General features: G+C 36.9%; 1 protein-coding gene across 1 annotated transcript in view; it reads right to left on the minus strand.

Moving 5' to 3' along the window:
- SRFBP1 (serum response factor binding protein 1) overlaps window positions 1–21,496 on the minus strand; it is a 139,305-nt gene that overhangs the window by 6,512 nt on the left and 111,297 nt on the right. Inside the window, exons 5-7 of the mRNA XM_007942246.1 lie at window positions 4,380–4,461; window positions 3,228–3,918; window positions 2,093–2,130 (exon numbers count right to left, since the gene is read on the minus strand). Coding sequence (XP_007940437.1) covers window positions 2,093–2,130; window positions 3,228–3,918; window positions 4,380–4,461 — 811 coding nt within the window. The remainder of the gene's footprint in view (window positions 1–2,092; window positions 2,131–3,227; window positions 3,919–4,379; window positions 4,462–21,496) is intronic.

Consider the following 21,496-nt stretch of genomic DNA (forward strand, 5'->3'; position numbering starts at 1 on the left):
AACAACAACAACAAGGTTTAGAGAACATTCTAGATTCCAAAAAGTAAGATAAGATTGAGAAAAATTTTGAGCAATAAAAGTCCATAGAGCAGAGATTGAAAAAATGGCTTTGCCACCCATCTTAGTCTCAATGTAGCAGACACTGAATGACAGTAGGGATAAAAGAAAACAGTAATAAGGCCGTTTGGAGAATCAGCTCTAGGAAAGACTGACTGGAAATAAAGAGATCAGAAGACCACTAAATGTATGAGGGAGCTGTATTGTGAAAGAAATCACAAGCCTGAGCTGGACCTAGGACCTAATATCCACACCAGTAACTTGGGGCAAAACCCAAGGAAGTCGTGTTCAACGTTCCCTTTGCATATGGCTATGGAAGATAACAAAGACATTGCCAAGACAGCAGACTTACTGACCATGGAGAACAATGGATAAGGAAGTTTCTCTCATAGCCATAACAATCCTGCCTAGAAGTATTCCAGGTAGTAGACATGACTGTTGTTTATCTCCACTGTTTTTTGAACTGATCAGCACTTTTACTATAGTTCTTGTGTCTTCTCTGCCACTATATATTTGATATGATCTGGGGGCAGATAGCCTGTCTTTTTAGTGCACAGGTCACCAAACTTTGAGGAGTCACATCCACAAGGAAATATGATAGAAAGTACTGTGATCTTGGACTTTGAGCGTTGTGATAGTTGGAGCTGTGTGTCAACTTGGCTGGACCCCAGTTCTGTGTGGTCGTTCCCATGATGGGATCGGATGACTGTGTTCTGAGTGGCCAATCTGTTCAAGGGGAGTTTCCCTAGGGGTGTGGCCTGCTTCCAGGATATCCAGGGACATCCTGGGAAGAGAGACATTCTTCTGTGGATCAGGATTCCGTTGTGCTGCCTACAACTGTCCGTGAGTGAGCAGTCTACCGTTTGGCCTGGAGATCTTGGATTTGTCATTTGTTGAAGTCAGCAGCTGATGTACTGCCTGCCAGCTTTGAGCTTCTCAGCCACTGTGGTTGTGGGAGCCAGGAAAAGCCTCCAGCTTGACATTTGATCCAAGGACTTTGGACTTGCTGGCTTCTATATGTTCGTGAGCCATTTTCCTAAGATAATTTTTTTTTTCTTTCTCTCTCTCTATAAGCTTTGCTGGTTTTTGTTTCTCTAGAGAACCCAGTCTACCACAAGCGGATACAGTGACTGAATGAAACTTTGGGTTATCTTCTTTGGGAATGAGATAAGTATGCTTTATGTGTTGGAGGAAGAGTGAAATTGACAGGTGGTGAATGAGGGATGGTAGGCCAGTTATGTGTTCTAGAAACTCCACTCCTTTTCCTTCCTAGATACATAACTAGACTGCATTTTTAGCTCCCTTCTGGCTAGGTGTGCTATGTGTGTGTTATGTGACACACACAGTTCTGGCTAAGGAAATATGATAGAATTCATTGCTATTACTTCCAGGCATGGCTCGTAAAAACTTCCCACAAAATCCTATATGCATAAATGGAAAATATTTGAGACCTGGAGGAGGAGGGGCCAAATGACGAAAGTAGCCTGATTCTTGAGTGAGTATGTGGAACAGAGGCATTCTGCCCATTCAAAGTGATTGAGATATGAGAAGTTTTTATTCTGTTCAGCCAGTGAGAGTTTACGATTGTGTGCAGCAGTCAGATGACCTAAATATATTAAACTTCATTTAATTTGCTATTAATTAATCTGAAAATAATATAAATTTACTCTTAACCCAGAAAGTAATATATTTGCTAGTGGTGTTTAATGGCATGGCATTAACTAAGATATAATTTACACAATAATTTACTAAAAGGATATGTTTGACTTAATTCAAGACAAATTAAATGGATATAATTTTCATCATTTTTGATCACTTTCATCTATATATTTCCCATTGGTAGGACAGAAGAGGAAAAAAAAATCATTTCTCCAATTAAAATAAAAAATATATGCTGCTAATTATAAGATACTTTGTTCTTATTTCTGTGGGTATATAATTCATTCAGGTTATTAAGTAACCAGAATTTTTTTATCATTCCACTTCAGCAAAGTATTTCTCAATTGCATATAAGTCATGAGTCATTTATACATACCTGGGGTTTCGCTTTTCAGAGCCTGTTCTCTGGAATTGCTGAAAGAAGAATATCATTATGAAACACATGTAACTTTTCCTTTCACTACCCTTCTAGGGACTTATCTTTATCGATGAAAAATATCCTATTTTGGGGACCATTTAGATAGAGAATTCAAAAGTTTTCTCATAGGGAAAATGAGTCACATATAATAAAAATTAAGATTTACATATTGTGGGAGGGGTGAAAGTGTAATGGTTTGTTATTTTTCAAATGGCGAAAAAATACAGCCTTTTGAGGCAGGTTTGGGAGATATAAATATCTTAATTATTTTCAAGGTTCCAAAGATGACTGTGTATCTTTTCTATATTCTTACCTCTTTGGAAAATTCCTACATCACATTTTTCTATTTCATTAAGGAATATCCCTGACCCATACTAAAAACAAACAAGCAAAAACCCCACAAAAAACAAAAACAAAAAACAGTTTACCTGAGATGAGAATAAGTTTTTCAAAAATCAAAGGATTTCTAAAAAATCCTTAGGTAGTCATGATTTTCACTCTGATGTGTGAAGATATCCCTTACTATTTTAGAATTACTGTTACGTAAGAAAATAAATGAATAGACTTAGATCAGCTATGATAAGTGGTGGTTAGCAGCTGGGATGGAGACAACAGTATCACCAAATATAGTCTAGAGAAATTCAGTGACAAGTCAAGAAGCCTTATGTACTGAACTAAGCATACATAGTAAAATGACTGATGTTTATATTAATGGCCTAGGGTCATCAAGAAAAAAAAAATGCTGTATTATTTTCATAAAATTGTTTTGAAAGAGATTTATGAGACATTTCCAAAAGATTTTCATCATAAAGTAACCCAGAATTTTAAAACTTTGCTAGGTGAAGGGATAAACTTAAATTATTTAGACAAATTATTTGGTTATCACATCTCATTTTCTGATGAGGCTGAATAAATGAGGCACTGCCATATATAAAGTTGGAGAAGGCCATGTCTAGTAACAGGATGTATTGTACAAACTAGAACTCTGTATGTGAGGTAGTCTCTTACCAAAAAAAATGTGTAGCTATTTCAAACATTTTGAAATATTTTTAGTTCTTTAAAAAATAATTGTTTTGAATAGAAAAATACTTACCTTCTGAAGCTTTTAGATCCAGATAATGAGTGGAAAAACACTGATTCAAACTTCCTGGATTCAGTACTTGGCTTGTTTTTGTCATCTTTCATATCCCAGTGGGTTCTGAGTATTTCTTCTTCAGGGAACAGTTTTTTTTGTTCCTTTACTGATGAATAGTGTCTACTTTCCTTTTTTCGTGTCCGTCTGACTTTTCCAATGAAGAAGTCATCACCACTATCACTATCTTCAGACATGGAAGACTGTTTATAAAATCTTTCTTCTGTGCTATCATCAAAATACTCCTCCTCTTCCTCATGTAATTCTTCCCCATCACTTTTATCACTAAGTGAGCTATTGGACTCTTCATTTTTTTTGGTTTCATTTAATGTTTTCATTTTTGGATCAGTAGGTGTCTTCTGGGGTGGAGATGAAACTAATGAATCCTTTACAGAAGGTTTTGGTGGAGAATTTGGAATGTTCACTGCTGTGGGCCCATGTTTCATCTTGTCCAGTTTTTCTTTTGTGTTATTTTTTTGTCTTTTTGCCAGTATTTTGGCTTCTTTCTGTTTCTGCTCACTGATAATCGTACCTACATGCTGCAATTTCCTTTCATCATTATTTGTGTCCTTGGAATGATTTTCTTCTGATGCATTTGATGATTTAACTTCAGCAACATTTTGTCTTGCATCTTTAAAGGCTTTGACAGCAGCTGCATAGATAAATAGCACACAATTAAAACACATAAAAACATCATTGCTTCAGTACAGTGTTTCTTGTTTGGAAATACTTAGAACACAGAAATTTATATTACTTATATATAAAATGGGTTTGAATTCATGAAGAAATCCTTTTATTTTTGAAAAACCCTTATCTTAAGACTTTTCTCATCTCATACACATACATAAAATTTTCAATCAGAATATTAGTAAAAAAAAAAAAAAAATAGAGATTTAGTTTTTCTTAAGGTATCATACACCTTCCTTATTTTCAGGCACTTTCCAACATTTGGAAATATCTGAAAGAGACTTACATTTATAATATAAAAATGATCCTCAAAAGAGGTCAAAGAATCATAAAAATATTTACAATAAATAAATTAACAGCCATTTTTCTTAAATTACATACACAAAAAACATTAAAAACATGGCTTAAAAGGCATTTAATTCATACCTTTTAGCATATCTATTTTTTTCTTCAGAAGAGGGTGTATTGCTAGTCTGGCAATTGCTCTTTCAGTCGCAGTAGATTCTGGCTGCAAATTAAAAGTAAATACATGGTAATAAAGACAACTTAGCACTATTATAAAGAAAATAAAAACTTGTTGTTGTTGTTTTTATGTGCCTTCAAGTCGGAACGACTCATAGCGACCCCTCCTTGGGTTTCCGAGGCAGGATCACTACGGAAGCAGATTGCCCCATCTTCCTTCCGAGGAGTGGCTGGTGGGTTTGAATCGCCAGCCTTCTGGTTAGCAGTCAAGTGCCTTAGGCACTATGCTACCAGAGCTCCCAAAAACTTAATTACAGTTAAAGAAATGTGTTAATATTCTTAATATAAATCATTTATATAATCTAGGATAACAATAAATACAAATAATGCTGACAAAAATATTACTACTTTTGAACAATTATCAAGTAATCTACTAATAAATATTTTTTTGGTACTTAATGTGTTTCTAGAATTTTACAAAGCATCAAGTGTGATAATTTAAAAAATGTAATACAGCTTTTGTCTTTAAAGAGCTTAAAACATCTAGTTAAAAAATAAATCAATGTGAAAGAACCAAATAACCGATTAGTGTTAAGCTGGATGATACAAATAATTAAGACTATCATAATGTTTGAAGTTCCATTTAATGTAGAACCAGAAATTACCTAATACTACATATTTTGAATATCTACTATCAATGTTGTATTTTCAGTACCTAACGGAGTGTCTGGTACATAGCCAACTTCATAAATATTTGATAACAACTGAATGAGATTATATATATATACATGTGTATATATAGTTAACATATTTATAATTAAGACAATGCAGACAATCCTTAATTATTATTGTTAACATTGATAACTGGGGATAAAGTAGATAGCAACACTCAGGTAATACACACTGAGTTAAGTAGGCTTCTGTCTTTTCTATGATTCTACTATCATCTTTATTTCCTATGAACAATTTTTTTTTTAAATTAAGAGCAGGAAAATTACGTAATTTGAATAACTTCCGTGCTGAGATCTTCATAATATAGCTTTATTATAATTTTTATGAGGTCCAAACTCCTTAGAAATACATTGGCTGATCCGTGAACTTGGATGGAAAAGGGCCTTATTTTCACAAACCTCTAACTGAAATTCAGTGTTTCCTTCAATCATGATGTAGGATTAGTAGTATCAGGGACTTTCTCACCAGTGAAGATTGCTGATACCTTTGTAACACTACTGATACTGCTGGTACCCTGGGCCATTCAATGATAAGTTGAGCTACTGAAGTTATAGGTGAAATACGCTTGCTTGGGTTTTGTAGGAAGCATATGATAGGCTACAACACAGAAAGCTAATAAAGGTTTTAAAGCCGAAGGGACTGACACAATACATGAAAATAGAGGTCATAATCAGAATGGCTTCAGATGTCACAACAGCAATTCTGGAGGTCAGAAGACAAGAAAATAATTCTAATGCTTCTAAAATTGTATGGAAAATGTTTTTCAACCTGCACACACACAGACACACACACAAATGATTTTCAACCTAAAATTACATACTTAGGAAAATATAAAAACCCTTGGACATGCAAGGAAAAATTTATATCCCTTGTACACTTTTTGGCCAAGGAATTTTGCCCACTAAAATGAGGAACAATACAAAGAGTGAGAAAGACACAGGATATAAGAAACAGGAGATCCAGACAAAGGAACTCCCCAAAATGATGGTGACAGGAGATGAAGAGTTTGGTGCTGCACATTAGTGATAAAACAGAAAAGCAACAAACAAATAAACATAAATGTTAACTACAGGAAATAAAAATATACAGAAAAGTAATGACTTATAGTAATGTAATCACTAAAAGTCCATTTAATCTAAATTTGATTATGATTAATTGATAATGAATGCATATTAGGAGAATTGTTGTTGTTACGTGCCATCGAGAGGGGTTCATAATGTGGCATAGGAGTTGGATCTAAATCCTATCTTCCACAGCAGTTAACTAATGCTGAAAACTGAAAAGCCAATATATAACACTAATATAGATATCCTGATGTGGGGATAAAGTCTATAAAATTCAACTAAGGTTAGAAATGGAGAAAGACAAAAGAGGGCTGCCATCCATGTCTGCATACATTAAAAAAAAACTTTTAGAAATATCTGATTCTTAAAATTGAAGGTTGGCAAACTGTGGCCCTTGGGCCAGTTCTAGCCTGCTACTTGTATTTTAAAATGGTTTTATGGGAACACAGTCAAGTGTGTTCATTTACATACTGCCTATGGTTACCCTCAAGCCATAATGGCATAGTAAAATAGCTGTGACAGACAGTGCATGGCCTGCAGAGCCTAAAATGTTTACTACCTGGCCCTTTAGAGAAAAAGTGTAACATCTGCTCTAAATTTCCTGGGGAGAAAAACTTATAAAAAAAAAGAAAAAAAAAGAATTCAGTAAGCCCGTACCCAAATCCACTGCCAAGGAGTAGATTTTGACTCATAACAACCCTATAGAGTAAAACAGAACTACCCCAGAGGGTTTCCAAGACTGTATATCTTTATGGAAGCATACTGCCTCATCTTTCTGCCACGAAGCGGCTGGTGGCTTCCAATTGCCAACCTTCTGGTTAGCAGATGAATGCTATAGCTACTGCTTGTTACCAGAACTCCTTGCACACCCACAGTTACATTTAACAAAACATAACACTGTCATGAGAGGATGTTATTGCCAAAACAAGGCAGTACCTATGTTTTCAGAAGAGTAATACAATTTAAGATTCTGGCTTAGTAGAAGCAATTTAGTATTCTATGGTGTCTAAGGCACTTAATTGCTAACCAGAAGGCTGGCGGTTCAAACCCACCAGATACTCTTCAGAAGGAAAGTTGGGCAATCTACTTCCATAGTGATACTACCTCGGAAACCCGAGGGGTCATTATGAGTCGACTTGACGGCACATAACAAAAACAACAAGGGCACTCCAGAAGTAGCTGTGTAACAGCTTCTTTCAGCAATTTCCCCTTGCAGCTAACAATTCACCTGAAAGTTAATCCCCAGTATATAAACATCTGTATTTCTAAAACAGATAAACAGTTCTCATACATGAGTTAATCTCTGATTCTTTATGATTCTCAGTTTGGGAGTTACCAAAAGATAAAAGAAGTGAAATACTTGGTGAGAATGGAGCTTATTCAGGAAAAGTATGAGATCTGGGCATTTGACTTCCTGTTATTATTCCACATCAGAGAATATAAAACTGGGCAAGTTTAAATAGCTATAAATAAGAAATCCAGTTTATACTATGTGGCAATGTCCATGTTTTAACAGTGACTTAGGAAGATGGGGCAATCTACTTCCATAGTGATACTGCCTCGGAAACCCAAGGAGGTGTCGCTATGAGTTGGGTCCGACTCGACGGCACATAACAACAACAACACAATATAAACATTGCTCCTATATTATAGGAACATAATTCTGTTTAAGAACAATGGATTAAAAATAGATGGCTGCTCCACTTCCTATTCATTCAGCTGGGAATCTATTTAACAAAAATGTTGTCTTGTAGTTAAGGTATCTGTCATGTTTACTTTGTACCAAAATGGTATTTTAGTGTATGTATTTCAAAATATACCTCTTGCTTCTAATATTTATAAACTGGAAATCTTGATAAAGACTGCTGGCTACAACATACCATGGCCAAATATCTTGGAGAATGAAAATCTTCTGATATATAAAAATATGGAATATATTAGGTGTTTAAGAATACATGACAAAATATAAAAAAATAACATAGTACAGCAATACCATAAAAATTTGCTGAGTGTGAGAGGGTGTATAATATGTTTAAATTTTTTTGTAAAACAAATCTAAACACAGAGGATAAGCCCTGTCATTTTATCTGATGCAAGAAGGGCTTTGAAGGAGGACTAAAATGTATTACCAAAATGTCTGGAAAAAATCCTTATTACAGAAACGAGATAAAACAAGTATGAGAGATGATAAGTGACCCTCTTGAAGTCATGCAGCTAGTGGCAAGGCAACAGTAGTCAGAGTGCAGGAGGTGCCTAGAAATTCCAGTCTCTTCCTTCTGTGAACAGGAATCTTCTGAAACAGAGGGTGAGTTTATAACTGATAACAAGGCTATTATGAATCACATCTTAGAAGTCCATCTAAATTGTTAGGCTATAGAGAAAAGATAACATTATGATGAAGTACTAATAATAAAACCATTACTGTAACACTGTAATTATGAGAATTAAGGCTATCATTGAATTGAGAATTGATTATTTAATCAAATCTTTCACAAATGTATTACAGAGTTACAAATCCTTAGAATATATCTGGTACTTCAAAATTCTTTATATTTAGCTGCTAGATAGTTTTAATGAATTCATATTTGTTCTTGATATTCTGTTACTGATTTACAAATCTGAGTTCCTTATGATTTTGTGAGCAAACAAAAATTCTAATGAGAAAAATTATGCAAATAGAAAAACTGTTATTGACATGTTAGTTACATCCTTTACCAGTACCAAAGATTTAAGTTTCCATTCCTAAAAAAATAAAAAATTAAATAAAAAGTGTCACACATGTAGATCTTAAAATGTTTGACTTTAAAATCAAATTTACAGCAAGCATTTTACAGGCTTTTTTTTAATTCCTAAATATAAATGTTATATTGAACACTTTCAGCCTTTCTTTTTAATTTTATTGTTAAGAAAGCAATATAATAAATCTTCATTTAAAATTTTAAATTCAAATTTTGACAAGAGCTCTGGTGGTGTAGTGCCTAAGGCACTGCCAACTAGAAGGCTGGTGGTTCAAACCTACCAGCCACTCCTTGGAAGGAAGATTGGGCAATCTACTTCCGTAGTGATACCGTCTCCAAAATCCAAGGAGGGATCGCTATGAGTCAGATCTGACTCTTCCGCAATGCGTTTTGTTTTGTAAAGAGGATATGAAAGGAGCTCTGGTAACATAGTGCCTAAGGCATCTGACTGCTAACCAGAAGATTGGAGGTTCAAACCCCCAGCCACTCTGAAAAAGAAAGACCGGCAATCTACTTCCGCATAGATTTACCACCTTGGAAACCCAAAGGGAGGTCTCTGAGTCCGAATCCACTCGATGGCGGTGGGTTTGGTTTTTTAAGGGGGATTACAGGCCACAGATTTTACCTAACAATTAGATTAACAGTGCAGATTTGACTTCAAGATTACTTAGCCAGTTAGGCACAAGTTGATAGTCAAGATCAAGTTTCTGAATTTAGTTCAGTTGGTGGCCAAGTGGTTAAAGCAGTTGGCTGCTAACCAAAAGGTCAATGGTTCAAACCCACCAGCCTCTCCGTAGGAGAAAGATGGGGCAGTTCTACTCTGTCCTACAGGGTTGCTATGAGTCAGAACTGACTTGATGGCAGTAAGTTTTTTGTTTTTTTTTAGATCTTCATCTTATGATCTCAATGCAGATGCCTTTTATAGTATAATTTACAGATTTTATAAATAAAATCTGCTGTATTTTGAGATAATGTCTGCATTTGCTTTAGGCACTGGCCTAAGCTTGGGAATCACAAGAATAAGTGGTATAGTCTCTTATTTCTATCCTGACCATCTTCCTTCCTCACTTATTTCTTCCCTCTTTATATTCAGTGAACACTTATCATGTTAAGTCATGGTCTTACACATCAGGACATAAAAAGATGACCTTTTTTGGCTCAAAATCTTACTCTAACTTGAAAGGATAAGAAATTTACACAAATAACGAATACACGGCAGAATGTGATAAACTTTACAGCAGACAGAAAATTTTACGTAAGTTTACAGAAGGGATTCAAATATAGTGATATATCTTAAATTTAAATAAAATTATTTTTAATCTTAAAAGGCTCAGTATTCTCTATGAAGAAACCATTTTTACACCTGCACGAAAAAAGTCATCACAATGTTAGGTGGTATGAAGAAAACCACAGCTATCCTTATTTAAAGTTGACACAATCTTTGCTGTGGAAAATTCTCAGGAAACTGTGGTTTTCACACACCTCCAGTTACTCCCATTTCAAATAAATAAAAAAGGGAAAACACTTCATCTTTTAATGGAAAAATTTTATTTTGGAATATGGGTACTTATTAAGAACACAAAAGCACTTGGAGTGCAATACTGAGAATTTGAGAATGTTCCTGTGAATGTAACCAACAGTCTAAATAGGAAAATGCTCTTTTACAGGCAATGTTTAATTTCTTTGAAACGCTGCCTAGAAATAAACTGAATTTAAATGAACTGTAAGAGGCAGAATGTTAGTAGCAATACTTTTAATATAAACTGATTTAATTTCAATTCTAGGTTTCATTTGAAGATATAAATCAACACAATCATATTTGTATTTATTAAAAAAATTAGAACTGTAATAGCAAACAGCCCATTAAACTGGCTCAGAAGAATTATGACAAATTAAGCGTGGCTATTTAGAAGTGATAAAACATTTTCAAATCTCAACTATATTATCATATACATCCACCAGCCACTCCTCGGAAGGAAGGTTGGGCAATCCTACTTCCGTAGTGATAACTGCCTCGGAAACCCAAGGAGGGGTCGCTATGAGTCGGGGCTGACTCGATGGCACATAACAACAACAACAACATACAACTCAAGTAAGAGTTAAAATTAAATGCTGAATACAGATAAATGGACTATTTTCCATAAGAGGGGAAAATAATAACATGTTCTTATATTGTCTACTGAATGTTTCTATGTTAGAGATGAAGTAGGAAAAAGAAATGAAAATAAGCATACATGAATAGTTTTCTGTGAAATTTACAGTGAAGTTTACATATGTTGTTGTTGTTATGTGCTGTTGAGTCAGACCTGACTCATAGCGACCCCTCCTTGGGTTTCTGAGGCAGTATCACTATGGAAGTAGATCACCCAACCTTCCTTCTGAGTGGCTGGTGGGTTTGAACCGCCAGCCTTCTGGTTAACAGTCAAGTGCCTTAGGCACTATGCTACCAGAGCTCCTTATGTTTTTATACACACACACACACACAAATAAAAATAACCAAATTCATTGCTATCGAGTTGATTACTCATCGTGGCCCCTCCTTGGGTTTCTGAGGCAATATCTCTATGGAAGTAGACTACCCAATCTTCTTTCTGAGGAGTGTCTGGTGGTTTTGAACTACCAGGCTTCTGGTTAGCAGTCAAATGCCTTAGGCGCTATGCCACCAGAGCGCCCATATGTAGTAATGTTCACATAGAGTGCATATGTATATGTACATATATAAATATGTACAAATATGTACACACATACATATTTGCTATATGTGACCAGTACTGTAAAGCAAGACAAATAAGCATAAAGGACAAAGGCATTCATTGCAATGTAAATGTTAGTAAAAATTTTAATTATTCAGCTAACCATCTCTACATCAACTGGAGAAAGTAACAATCACCTTTTGTAAAACAGGGGTATCTGCAGCTATTAATCTTCTTCTTATTATTTTTATTTTATCACTGCTCTACTTCACCACTAAACCATTGAGTCTGCTCTTAGGAGATGGTGACATTTATTTTCAATTTAAATTTATATCAAATCAATTACAACTTTCCTTGGTTCCCATATCCAGGAGTGGATTAATCTCTAAAGCTACTGCTTCCACACCACATTAAAAAAAAAAGTAGAACAAAACAAAATGTCAAATAAAAAGAACAAATACCACCACCACCACCACCTGGAAAATGATGTTGACCTGACTTCTATGTACCTGTAATGAATTCCAGACAAGGAGAGGGCAAGATGATATTCCTCCCTCCAGGAGCTCTGGTAGCATAGTGCCTAAGGCATCTGACTGCTAACCAGAAGACTGGCGGTTCAAACCCACCAGCCACTCCTTGGAAGGAAGATTGGACAATCTACTTCCATAGTGACACTGCCTCAGAAACCCAAGGAGGGGTCGCTATGAGTCGGGTCTGACTCGAAGGCACATAAACAACAGCAACAATAAAAAAAGCAAGTTTAAAAACAAAAAACAAACCTGTCCTTTTAATATTTAAATGCATTGGAAGTCAGTAATATGACAAGAAGAGAATATAATAAAAGGGTAGAAAGTAACAAAATTTCAGAGTCATATAACATGATTTAATTAAATATCTTTTGAACCACCCTATCACCATAATAGGGAGCTCTGGTGGCACACTGCCTAAGGCTGGCAGTGTCAGAAGGCTGGCAGTTCAAACCCACCAGACGCTCCTCGGAAGGAAGACTGGGCAATCTACTTCTGTAGAGACAGCGCCTCAGAAACCCAAGGAGGGGTCACTATGAACCAAATCAACTCGATGGCAATGAGTTTGGTTTTGTTTTGTGGTATCACCATAATACAGACATCTGGGTATTTGGTATTAGTGGTAGGGTTATAGTAGGTAGAAGAAGGTAATGGAGTTGAATGTCAGGCAAGAACTGGAGAACAGAACAGGTATACAGGTCAGGTGCTAATGGTACCAAGTTTCTATAACAAAAAGGGAAAATAGTAAGAATATATAGAGAGCTAAAGTTCTAAAGACAAATACAGCCCAGAAAAAGCGCTAGTGATGCAGTGGTTCAAAGTGCTCAGTTGCTAACCAAAAGGTTGGCAACTTGAACTCCTCAGCTGCTCCATGAGAGAAAGAACAGTGATCTGCTTCCTTGAAGAATTACAGGTTTGGAAATGCTATAGGGCAGTTCTACTCGGTTCTACAGACTCACCATGAGTTGGAATCAACTTGAGAAAGTGGGTTTGATTTGGTTTTGGATATTCTCCCTTGAGAGATTCTGAGAATTATCACTGCTATTATTATAGATCGTGGATCATTTCCATCATTTGCAAAAGCGTGAAGTAACTCGTTGGGGAATTCTAGCAGGAAGCCAATATCAAGATACAAAAAAGAAGCACACACACAGGCATGGATGTTTTAGCCATCTGTGGACATTTAAACAAAAAGCTTACCAAGAACTATGCTTGCCTGCCTACCTACCTACCCACCTGAAGAAGGCATGGAATACTTTCTGTGTGTCCTAAATTATTACATCTTTACTTGTTTATTATCTGGCTCCTAGTCTGAAAAGGTGGGAGCTCTGGTAGCATAGTGCCTAAGGCACTTGCCTGCTAACCAGAAGGCTGGCGGTTCAAACCCACCAGCCACCCCTCGGAAGGAAGGTTGGGCATTCCTACTTCCGTAGTGATAATGCCTCGAAAACCCAAGGAGGGGTCGCTATGAGTCGGGGCCGACTCGACAGCACATAACGACAACAACAACAGTCCAAAAAGACTTTGCCTTGTCTGTCACTTTTTCATACTGTGGTGGTTTGCATCTTGCTGGAAGCTATGCTACCAATATTTCAAATAAAAGCAGAGTCATCCACGGTAGAAAAGTTTTAGGAGAGCTTCCAAATTAAGATAGACTAGGAAGAAGAATATTCCAATATTCTGAAAATATTGGCCACTGAAGATCTTGTGAATAGTAAGGAAATATTGTATGATATAGTTCTGGAAGATGAGCCCCTCAGGTTGAAAGGCACTCAAAACACAACTGAGGAAGAGTTGCCTCCTCAAAGTGGAGTCAACTTTAATGATGTGGATGGAATAAAACCTTTCTAGTCCATCATTACTGATGTGGCATGACTCAAAATGACAAGAAACAGCTGCTAAAATATATCAATAATTAGAATGTGGAACGTACAAAGTATGAATCTAGGAAAATTGGAAGTTCTTAAAAATGAAATGGAATGGATAAAGATTGACATCTTATCCATTAGTGAGCTGAAATGGGCTGGTGTTGGCCATTTTCAGTTGGACAATCCTACTGACTACTACACTGAAAAACTGAAGAGGAATGGTGTAACATTGTTAAAAAGAACATTTCAAGATCTACTTTGAAGTACAAAGCTGTCAGTGATAGAATAATATCCGTATGTTTACAAATAAGTCCATTAATATCACTATTATTCAAATTAATGCACCAAACACCAAAGCCAAAGGTGAAGAAATTGAAGATTTTCACCAACTTCTACAGTCTGAATTTGACTAAACATATAATCCATATGTACAGAAAATTACCAGTGATTGGAATATGAAAGTGGGAAACAAAGAAGCTTCAGTAGTTGGAAAATATGGCCTTGGTTATAGACGTAACACCAGGGATTTCCAAGATTAACAACTTACTGATTGTAAATATCTTTTCAACAAAAAAACTGTGACTACACACATGGATCTCGCCAGATGGAATCAAATTAATTACATCTCTGGTAAGAGACAAGAGAAGTTCAGTATCATCAGTCAGAACAAGGGCAAGGGCCAACTGTGGGACACACCATCAATTGCTCACATGCAAATTTAAGGTCAAACTGAAGAAAACTAAAACAAGTCCATAAGAGCCAAAATATGACCTTGAGTACATCCCACCTGATTCTGGAGACCTTCTAAACAACAGATTTGACACAGTGAACACCAGTGACCAAAGACCAGACAATGTGTATTTGTAGGCATCAAGGACTTTACACATGAAGAAAGCAAAACGTCATTAAACAGACAGGAAAGGAAGAAAAGACAAAAATGGATGTTAGAAGAGACTAAAACTTGCTCTTGAATAAAAGTGGCTAAAGTAAATGAAGAAATGACAAAGAGCTGACCAAAAGATTTCAAAGGGTGGCTTGAGAAGACCAAGTATTATAATGAAATGTGCAAAGACCTGGAGTTAGATCATCGAAAGGGAAGAACACGCTCAGTATTTCTTCAGCTAAAACAAGGAAAAATTCAAGACTGAGTTTGCAATATTGAAGGAGTTTTTGAGAAAATATCAATGACACAGGAAGCATCAAAAGAAAATGGAGTTGAGGAGCCAACTCTTCCCCAGTTGTGTTTTGAGTGCCTTTCAACCTGAGGGGCTCATCTTCCAGGACTATGACACCAAGAGTGAGTCAGAAAGAACTAGTCAATGTGCCACCATTTCAGGAGGCAGTATCTGACCAAGAACCATGGTACTACAGAAGTCCAAGTTGCACTGAAGGAATCAACGAAAAACAAGGCTCCAGGAATTGAGTAATTGACAGAGTATCTATTATGATGTTTCAATAAATAGATGCAGCAGCACTTACTTGTTTATACCAACAAATTTCCAAAAAAGGTGTTCCAAAAGAAATGAGAAAATTATTAAACAAGAAGGGAGCTCCGGTAGCATAGTGCCTAAGTCATTTGACTGCTAACCAGAAGGCTGGCAGTTCAAACCCACCAGCCACTCCTCAGAAGGAAGACTGGACAATCTACTTCCGTAGAGATACCACCCTAGAAACCTAAAGAGGGGTCACTATGAGTCAATTCAACTTGACAGCAGTGAGTTTGGTTTTGGGGTCATTAATATCACACCAAATAAAATTTTGCTGAACATAATTAAAAAATTGTTGCAGCAGTATATTGACAAGGAACTTGTAAAAATTCAAGCCAGGATCAGAAGGCATAGAACAAGAGATATCATTGCTGATATCAGATGGATGTTGGCTGAAAGCGAAGTATACCAGAAAGATGTTAACCTATTTTATTGGTTATGCAAAGGCATCTGACTGTGTGGATAACAAATTATGGATAACATTGTGATGAATGGGAATTCAAGAACAACTGTGCTCATGAGGAACCTGTGCATAGACGAAGAGGCAGTAGTTCAAACAGAACAAGAGAGTATAGTATGGTTTATAATCAGGAAAGGTATACATCAGAGTTGTATCCTTTCACCATATTAATTCTATCTCCTGAGCAAATAATCTGAGAAACTGGAGTATGTGAAGAATGGGGCATAAGGACCAGAGGAAGACTGACCAACAATCTGAGATATAAATTAAACAACCTTGGTTGCTGAAAGTGAAGAAGACCTGAAGCACTTACTGATGAAGTCCTCACAACTGGACCCTGGACCAATAAGCAACATCATGATAAACAGAGAAAAGGTTGACATTGTCAAGGATTTCATTTTACCAGATCCACAATCAATGCCTATGGAAGCAGTAGTCATGAAATCAAATCTGCTGCAAAAGATCAAAATCAACAAAGATGTCATTTTGAAGACTGAGGTGTGCTCAACTCATATGCATATGGAAGGTAGATAAGGAATAAAGAAGACTGCAGAAGAACTAATGTATTTGAGTTGTGTTGGAGAATAGTGACAGTACCTGGATAGCTAGAACAATGAACAAATATGTCTTGGAGGAAGTGAAATCAGAATACTCTTGGAAGCCAGAATGGCCAGACTTTGTCTCTCGTACTTTGGTCATTTGGTCAGAAAGGACTAATTCCTGGAGAAGTTTATTATGCTTGGTAAAGTGTATGGTTAACACAAAAGGGTAAGTTCCTCAACTGGATGAACTGACATAGTGACTGAGATGATGGGCTCAAACATGGCAACAACTGTGAGGATGGTGGAAGAATAGACAATGTTTTGCTCTGTTTATACATAGGGTTGCTGTGAGTCAGAAATGACTCAATGGCTTCTAACAACAACAATTCCCAAAAGCATTTAAGAGAGCACAAATATAAAAAGCAGTAAAGATGGCATCCTACTGTCAGACCATGTGCCAGTTTCCTCTTTCAACAGAGATTTTGAGAAACTCAGTGGAACAGATACAAATAACGATTCTGGTATTATAAGCATCTAATGAGAAGATAAACTATTAGATCGAGTTAACACAGGAAAGGAGAGTTTAGTGACAGGGCAAAGGAAAAAAAAAGCCAGCTAAAGAGAAGCCATTAGAAACACAAAGGAGGTCAGTGGGGGCAGGGGGTAGAACTTCATGGAACCCACAGGCATTAAAGATACAGAGTAGACAGATGGAGAAGATGGTAAGGTTAGCTAAATGCATGACCTCAGAAGATCGTTGTGCGTGTGGGAGAAGATGTATTGGGAAACGGATCAGAACTTCATCAGACTCTATTAGACCTCCAGTAGTTTAAGCTGCCACTGAGTCTGGGAGCAAGTAAGGGCAAGGGAAGAAAACCGCTCCCAGAATAAACCAAATCCCAAATTGGACCCACGGCACTGGGCCCAAGTCCAACTTTTAGTAACCCTTTATAGCACAGAGTGGAACTGAGGCCTGGGATTTCAGGGCTTGGGGATCCTTGCAGAGAAGGGCTGTCTTTCTTTGGCAGGGCAGCTGGCAGGTTTAAACTGCAGGGTTCTGACTGACAGCTGAACACCACCAACAGCAAACCTCTCCAAACAAAGTCAGGGGTTCCAGCTGTTCTCCCACACCTGCATTACTGGCTGATCTATCTCACACTAAGCACAAAGAAGCTGTCTCTCCTGGAGTTAACTTCTTGTGCCATTCTCCTTTCTCCTACACAGACATGTTACTCCGGTGAATGAGCAGATTCTGCCATAACAGCAGTTTCCAGAGCCGCTGGCTGAACATAACTAGATAAATCCCTCCTCAATTACCTTATCCTCCCTTCATTATTCTACATTCTTCTTTCCAAATTTTTCTTCCTTTCTATCTGACAACTTACTCCCCCACATCTTTGTCTTCTTTCATTTTTACCAAACCCTCATGCCTTACACATCCTCTACTTTTTTCTTTTTCAAATATTCTTTTTCTTTTTCCCCTATTTCTTATCATCTATTTCTGTGCTATCTTTTCACCTCTCTTTCTTCTCCTTGGCTTTCTATTTTATTCTTTTTTTCCCCCTGCCTCATCCAATGGGAGGAACACATTAACCTTCCATTAGTCAGCCGATCTATTACACTGACCACCTCACCTAACAGATGAATAACACTAATAGCTCTTGCCCTACAGGATCAACGACAGACAATGGATAACATCTGCTCATCCCAATTGCAACTCCTCTTCACGACAGAGAGCTACACCCACATCCTGACCAGGTATTCTACCAACACAGGGAACGCTGGAGACTGTCTCAGTACAGCCAAGCTAACAACCAAAGAAGTATACTAGCTCTGCTTTTCCAGATACATTAAAACAAAATAAAACATAAAACCAGGGTGAAAAAAATCAGTACATAACCAACAAACAAACGAAACTTCAAAATGTCTAGGAAACAACAGACAACTTCAAATCAAACAGAAAAACAGGACAAGATAATAGAAACAAGTGTCCAAACTGAAGAACTAAGAACTCTTCCTGAAGAAGAACAAGTAATAGAACTAACTGATAAGGAATTCTAAAGATATACATATAGGACCTTCCAAGAGCTCAAGGAGACCATAAACAGAAGCTAGGAGAAAACAGACAACACCCTTGAAGAATTCAGGAAAACCATTCAAGAGCAAAATGACAAGATAAATACACAATTAGAAATCACATTAAAACAGCAATTAGAAATCCAGAAGATGAACACTAAAATTATTGAGACAGACAACACATTGGAAGGAAAAAAAGAGTAGACTGGAACTGGCTGAAGAATGTATTTCCCAGTTAGAAGACAAATCCTTTCACAACAGTTTGTATAAGGAAAAATTAGAACAAAGATTTAAGAGAAATGAAAAAAATCGAAAAGTTATATGGGATGACATGAAAAGAAATAACATATGCCTGAGTGGAATTCCAGAACAAGAGGAGGCAAGGGGAAAAAAAAAAAAGGTGAGAAAACTGTCAAATTCTTGCTAACAAAACATCTCCCCCACATCAAGAAAGAAGAAAAGATATCCATCCAAGAAGCTCAACAAACCCCATACAGGGTAGAGCCTAAAAGAAATTCACTAGGACATACCATAATCAAACCTTCCAAAACCAAAGACAAAGAATACTGAAAGCAGCTCAGGAAAAACAAAATGTTACCTACAACCGACAGCCAATAAGACTGATTTCTGACTTCTCAGCAGAAACCATGCAGGCAACAGGACAATGTTATGGCATATAAAAAACCCTGAAGGAAAAGAATTGACAAGCAGGAATTACATATCCAGCCACACTGCACCTCAAATATTGCTATTGTTAGGTGCCATCAAGTCGTTTCTGACTCATAGTGACCCTATGCACAGAAGAATGAAACACTGCCTGGTCCCATACCAGCTCCGTGATCCCTGCTATACTTGAGCCCATCATTGCAGCCACTGTGTCAATTCATCTCTTTGAGGGCCTTCCTCTCTTTTGTCCACCCTCCACCTTACCAAGCATGACATCCTTCTCCAGGGAATGGTCTCTTCTGACAACATGACCAAAGTAGGTGAGATGAAGTCTGGCCATTCTCTCCTCCAAGAAGCATTATGGATGCACTTCCTCCAGGACAGATTTGTTAGTTATTTTAGCAGTCTATGGTACTTTCAGCATTCTTCGACAGCACCACAACTCAAAAGCATCAATTCTTCTTTGGTCTTCCTTATTCATTGTCCAGTTCTCACATACATATGAGGTGATCAAAAATATCATGACTTGTGTCAGGTGCACCTTAGTTGTCAAGGAGACATCTTTGCTCTTCAGCACTTGAAAGATGTCTTCTGCAGCTGACTTGCCCCGTGATATACGTCGTCTCATGTCCTGACTGCTGCTTCCATTGCTGTCAACTGCAGAACCAAGCAATGTGAAGTCTTTGACAACTTCAATCTTTTCTCCATTTATCGTAATGCTGCTTATAGGTCCAGTTGTGAGGATTTTTGTTTTCTTTACATTGAGATGTAATCCATACTGCAGACTGTATTCTTCAATCTTCATCAGTAAATGCTTCAAATCATCCTCACTTTCAGCAAGCAAAGTTGTGTCATCAGCGTACTGCAAGTTGTTAATGATTCTTTCTCCAGTCTTGATGCCACGTTCTTCTTCATAAAATCCAGCTCCTTGGATTATCTGCTCAGCAGTAGATTAAGTATGGTCAAAGGATACAACCCTGACATAGTCCTTTCCTGATTCTGAACCATGAAGCATCCCCTTGTTCTATTTGAACAAGAGCCTCCTGGTCTGAGTATAGGTTCTTCATGAGTATAATTAAGTGTCTACCATTTTAATTCTTCTCATGTTATCCATAATTTGTTATGATCCACACAACTGAATGCTTTTGCACAGTCAATAAAATATAAGTAAACACTCTTCTGATATTCTTTGCTATCAGCTAAGATCCATCTGACATCAGCAATGATATCCCTCATTCCACATCCCCTTCTGAATCCAGCCTGCATTTCTGAAAGCTCTCTGTCAATATACCGCTGCAACCATTTTTGAATTATCTTCAGTAAGATTTTTACTTGCATAGGATATTAATGATATCATTCAATAATTTTCACATTTTGTGGGATCACCTTTCTTTGGAATGGGTACAAATATGGATCTCTTCCAGACAGTTGGCCAGGTAGCTGTCTTCCAAGTCTCTTAGCATAGCTGGGTAAGTGCCTTCAGTGAGGCATCCATCTGTTGAAACATCTCAATGACTATTTCATCAATTCCTGGAGCACTGTTCTTCACCAATTCCTTCACTGCAACTTCAACTTCTTCCTTCAATACCACTGACTCTTGATCATATGCCATGTCCTGAAATGGATGAACATCAATCAATTCTTTTTTGTACAGTGACTCTGTATATTCCTTTCATCTTCTTTTGATGCTTCCTGCATCATTCAATATTTTACCCATAGAATCTTTCAATATTGCAACTTGAGGCTTAAATTTTTTCCTCAGTTCTTTCAGCTTGAGAAATGCTGAGTGTATTCTTTCTTTTTGGTTTTCTAATTCCAGGTCTTTGCACATTTCATTATAGTAATTGGCTTTGTCTGCTTGAGCTGCTCTTTTCAATCTTTGGTTCAGTTCTTTTATCTTGTCATGTCTTTCATTTGCTTTAGCTACTCTCCATTCAAGGGCAAGTTTCAGAGTCTCTTCCAACATTAATTTTGGTCTTTTCTTCCTTTCTGGTCTTTTTAATGACCTCTTGCTTTCTTCACAGATGACGTTCTTGATGTCATCAAACAATTCCTCTGATTTTCAGTCACTGGTGTTCAACTCAACAAATATATTCTTTAGATAGTCTCTAAATCCAGGAGGGATAATATCAAGTTCATATTTCGGCTTTTGTGGACTTAATTAATTGTCTTCAACTTTAACTTAAATGTGCATATGAGCAGTTGATGGTCTGTTTCACTATCAGCCC

The sequence above is a fragment of the Orycteropus afer genome, unplaced genomic scaffold (genome assembly GCF_000298275.1).
Source record: "Orycteropus afer afer isolate SDZICR_OR568_19922 unplaced genomic scaffold, OryAfe1.0 scaffold00086, whole genome shotgun sequence".
NCBI lineage: Eukaryota > Metazoa > Chordata > Mammalia > Tubulidentata > Orycteropodidae > Orycteropus > Orycteropus afer.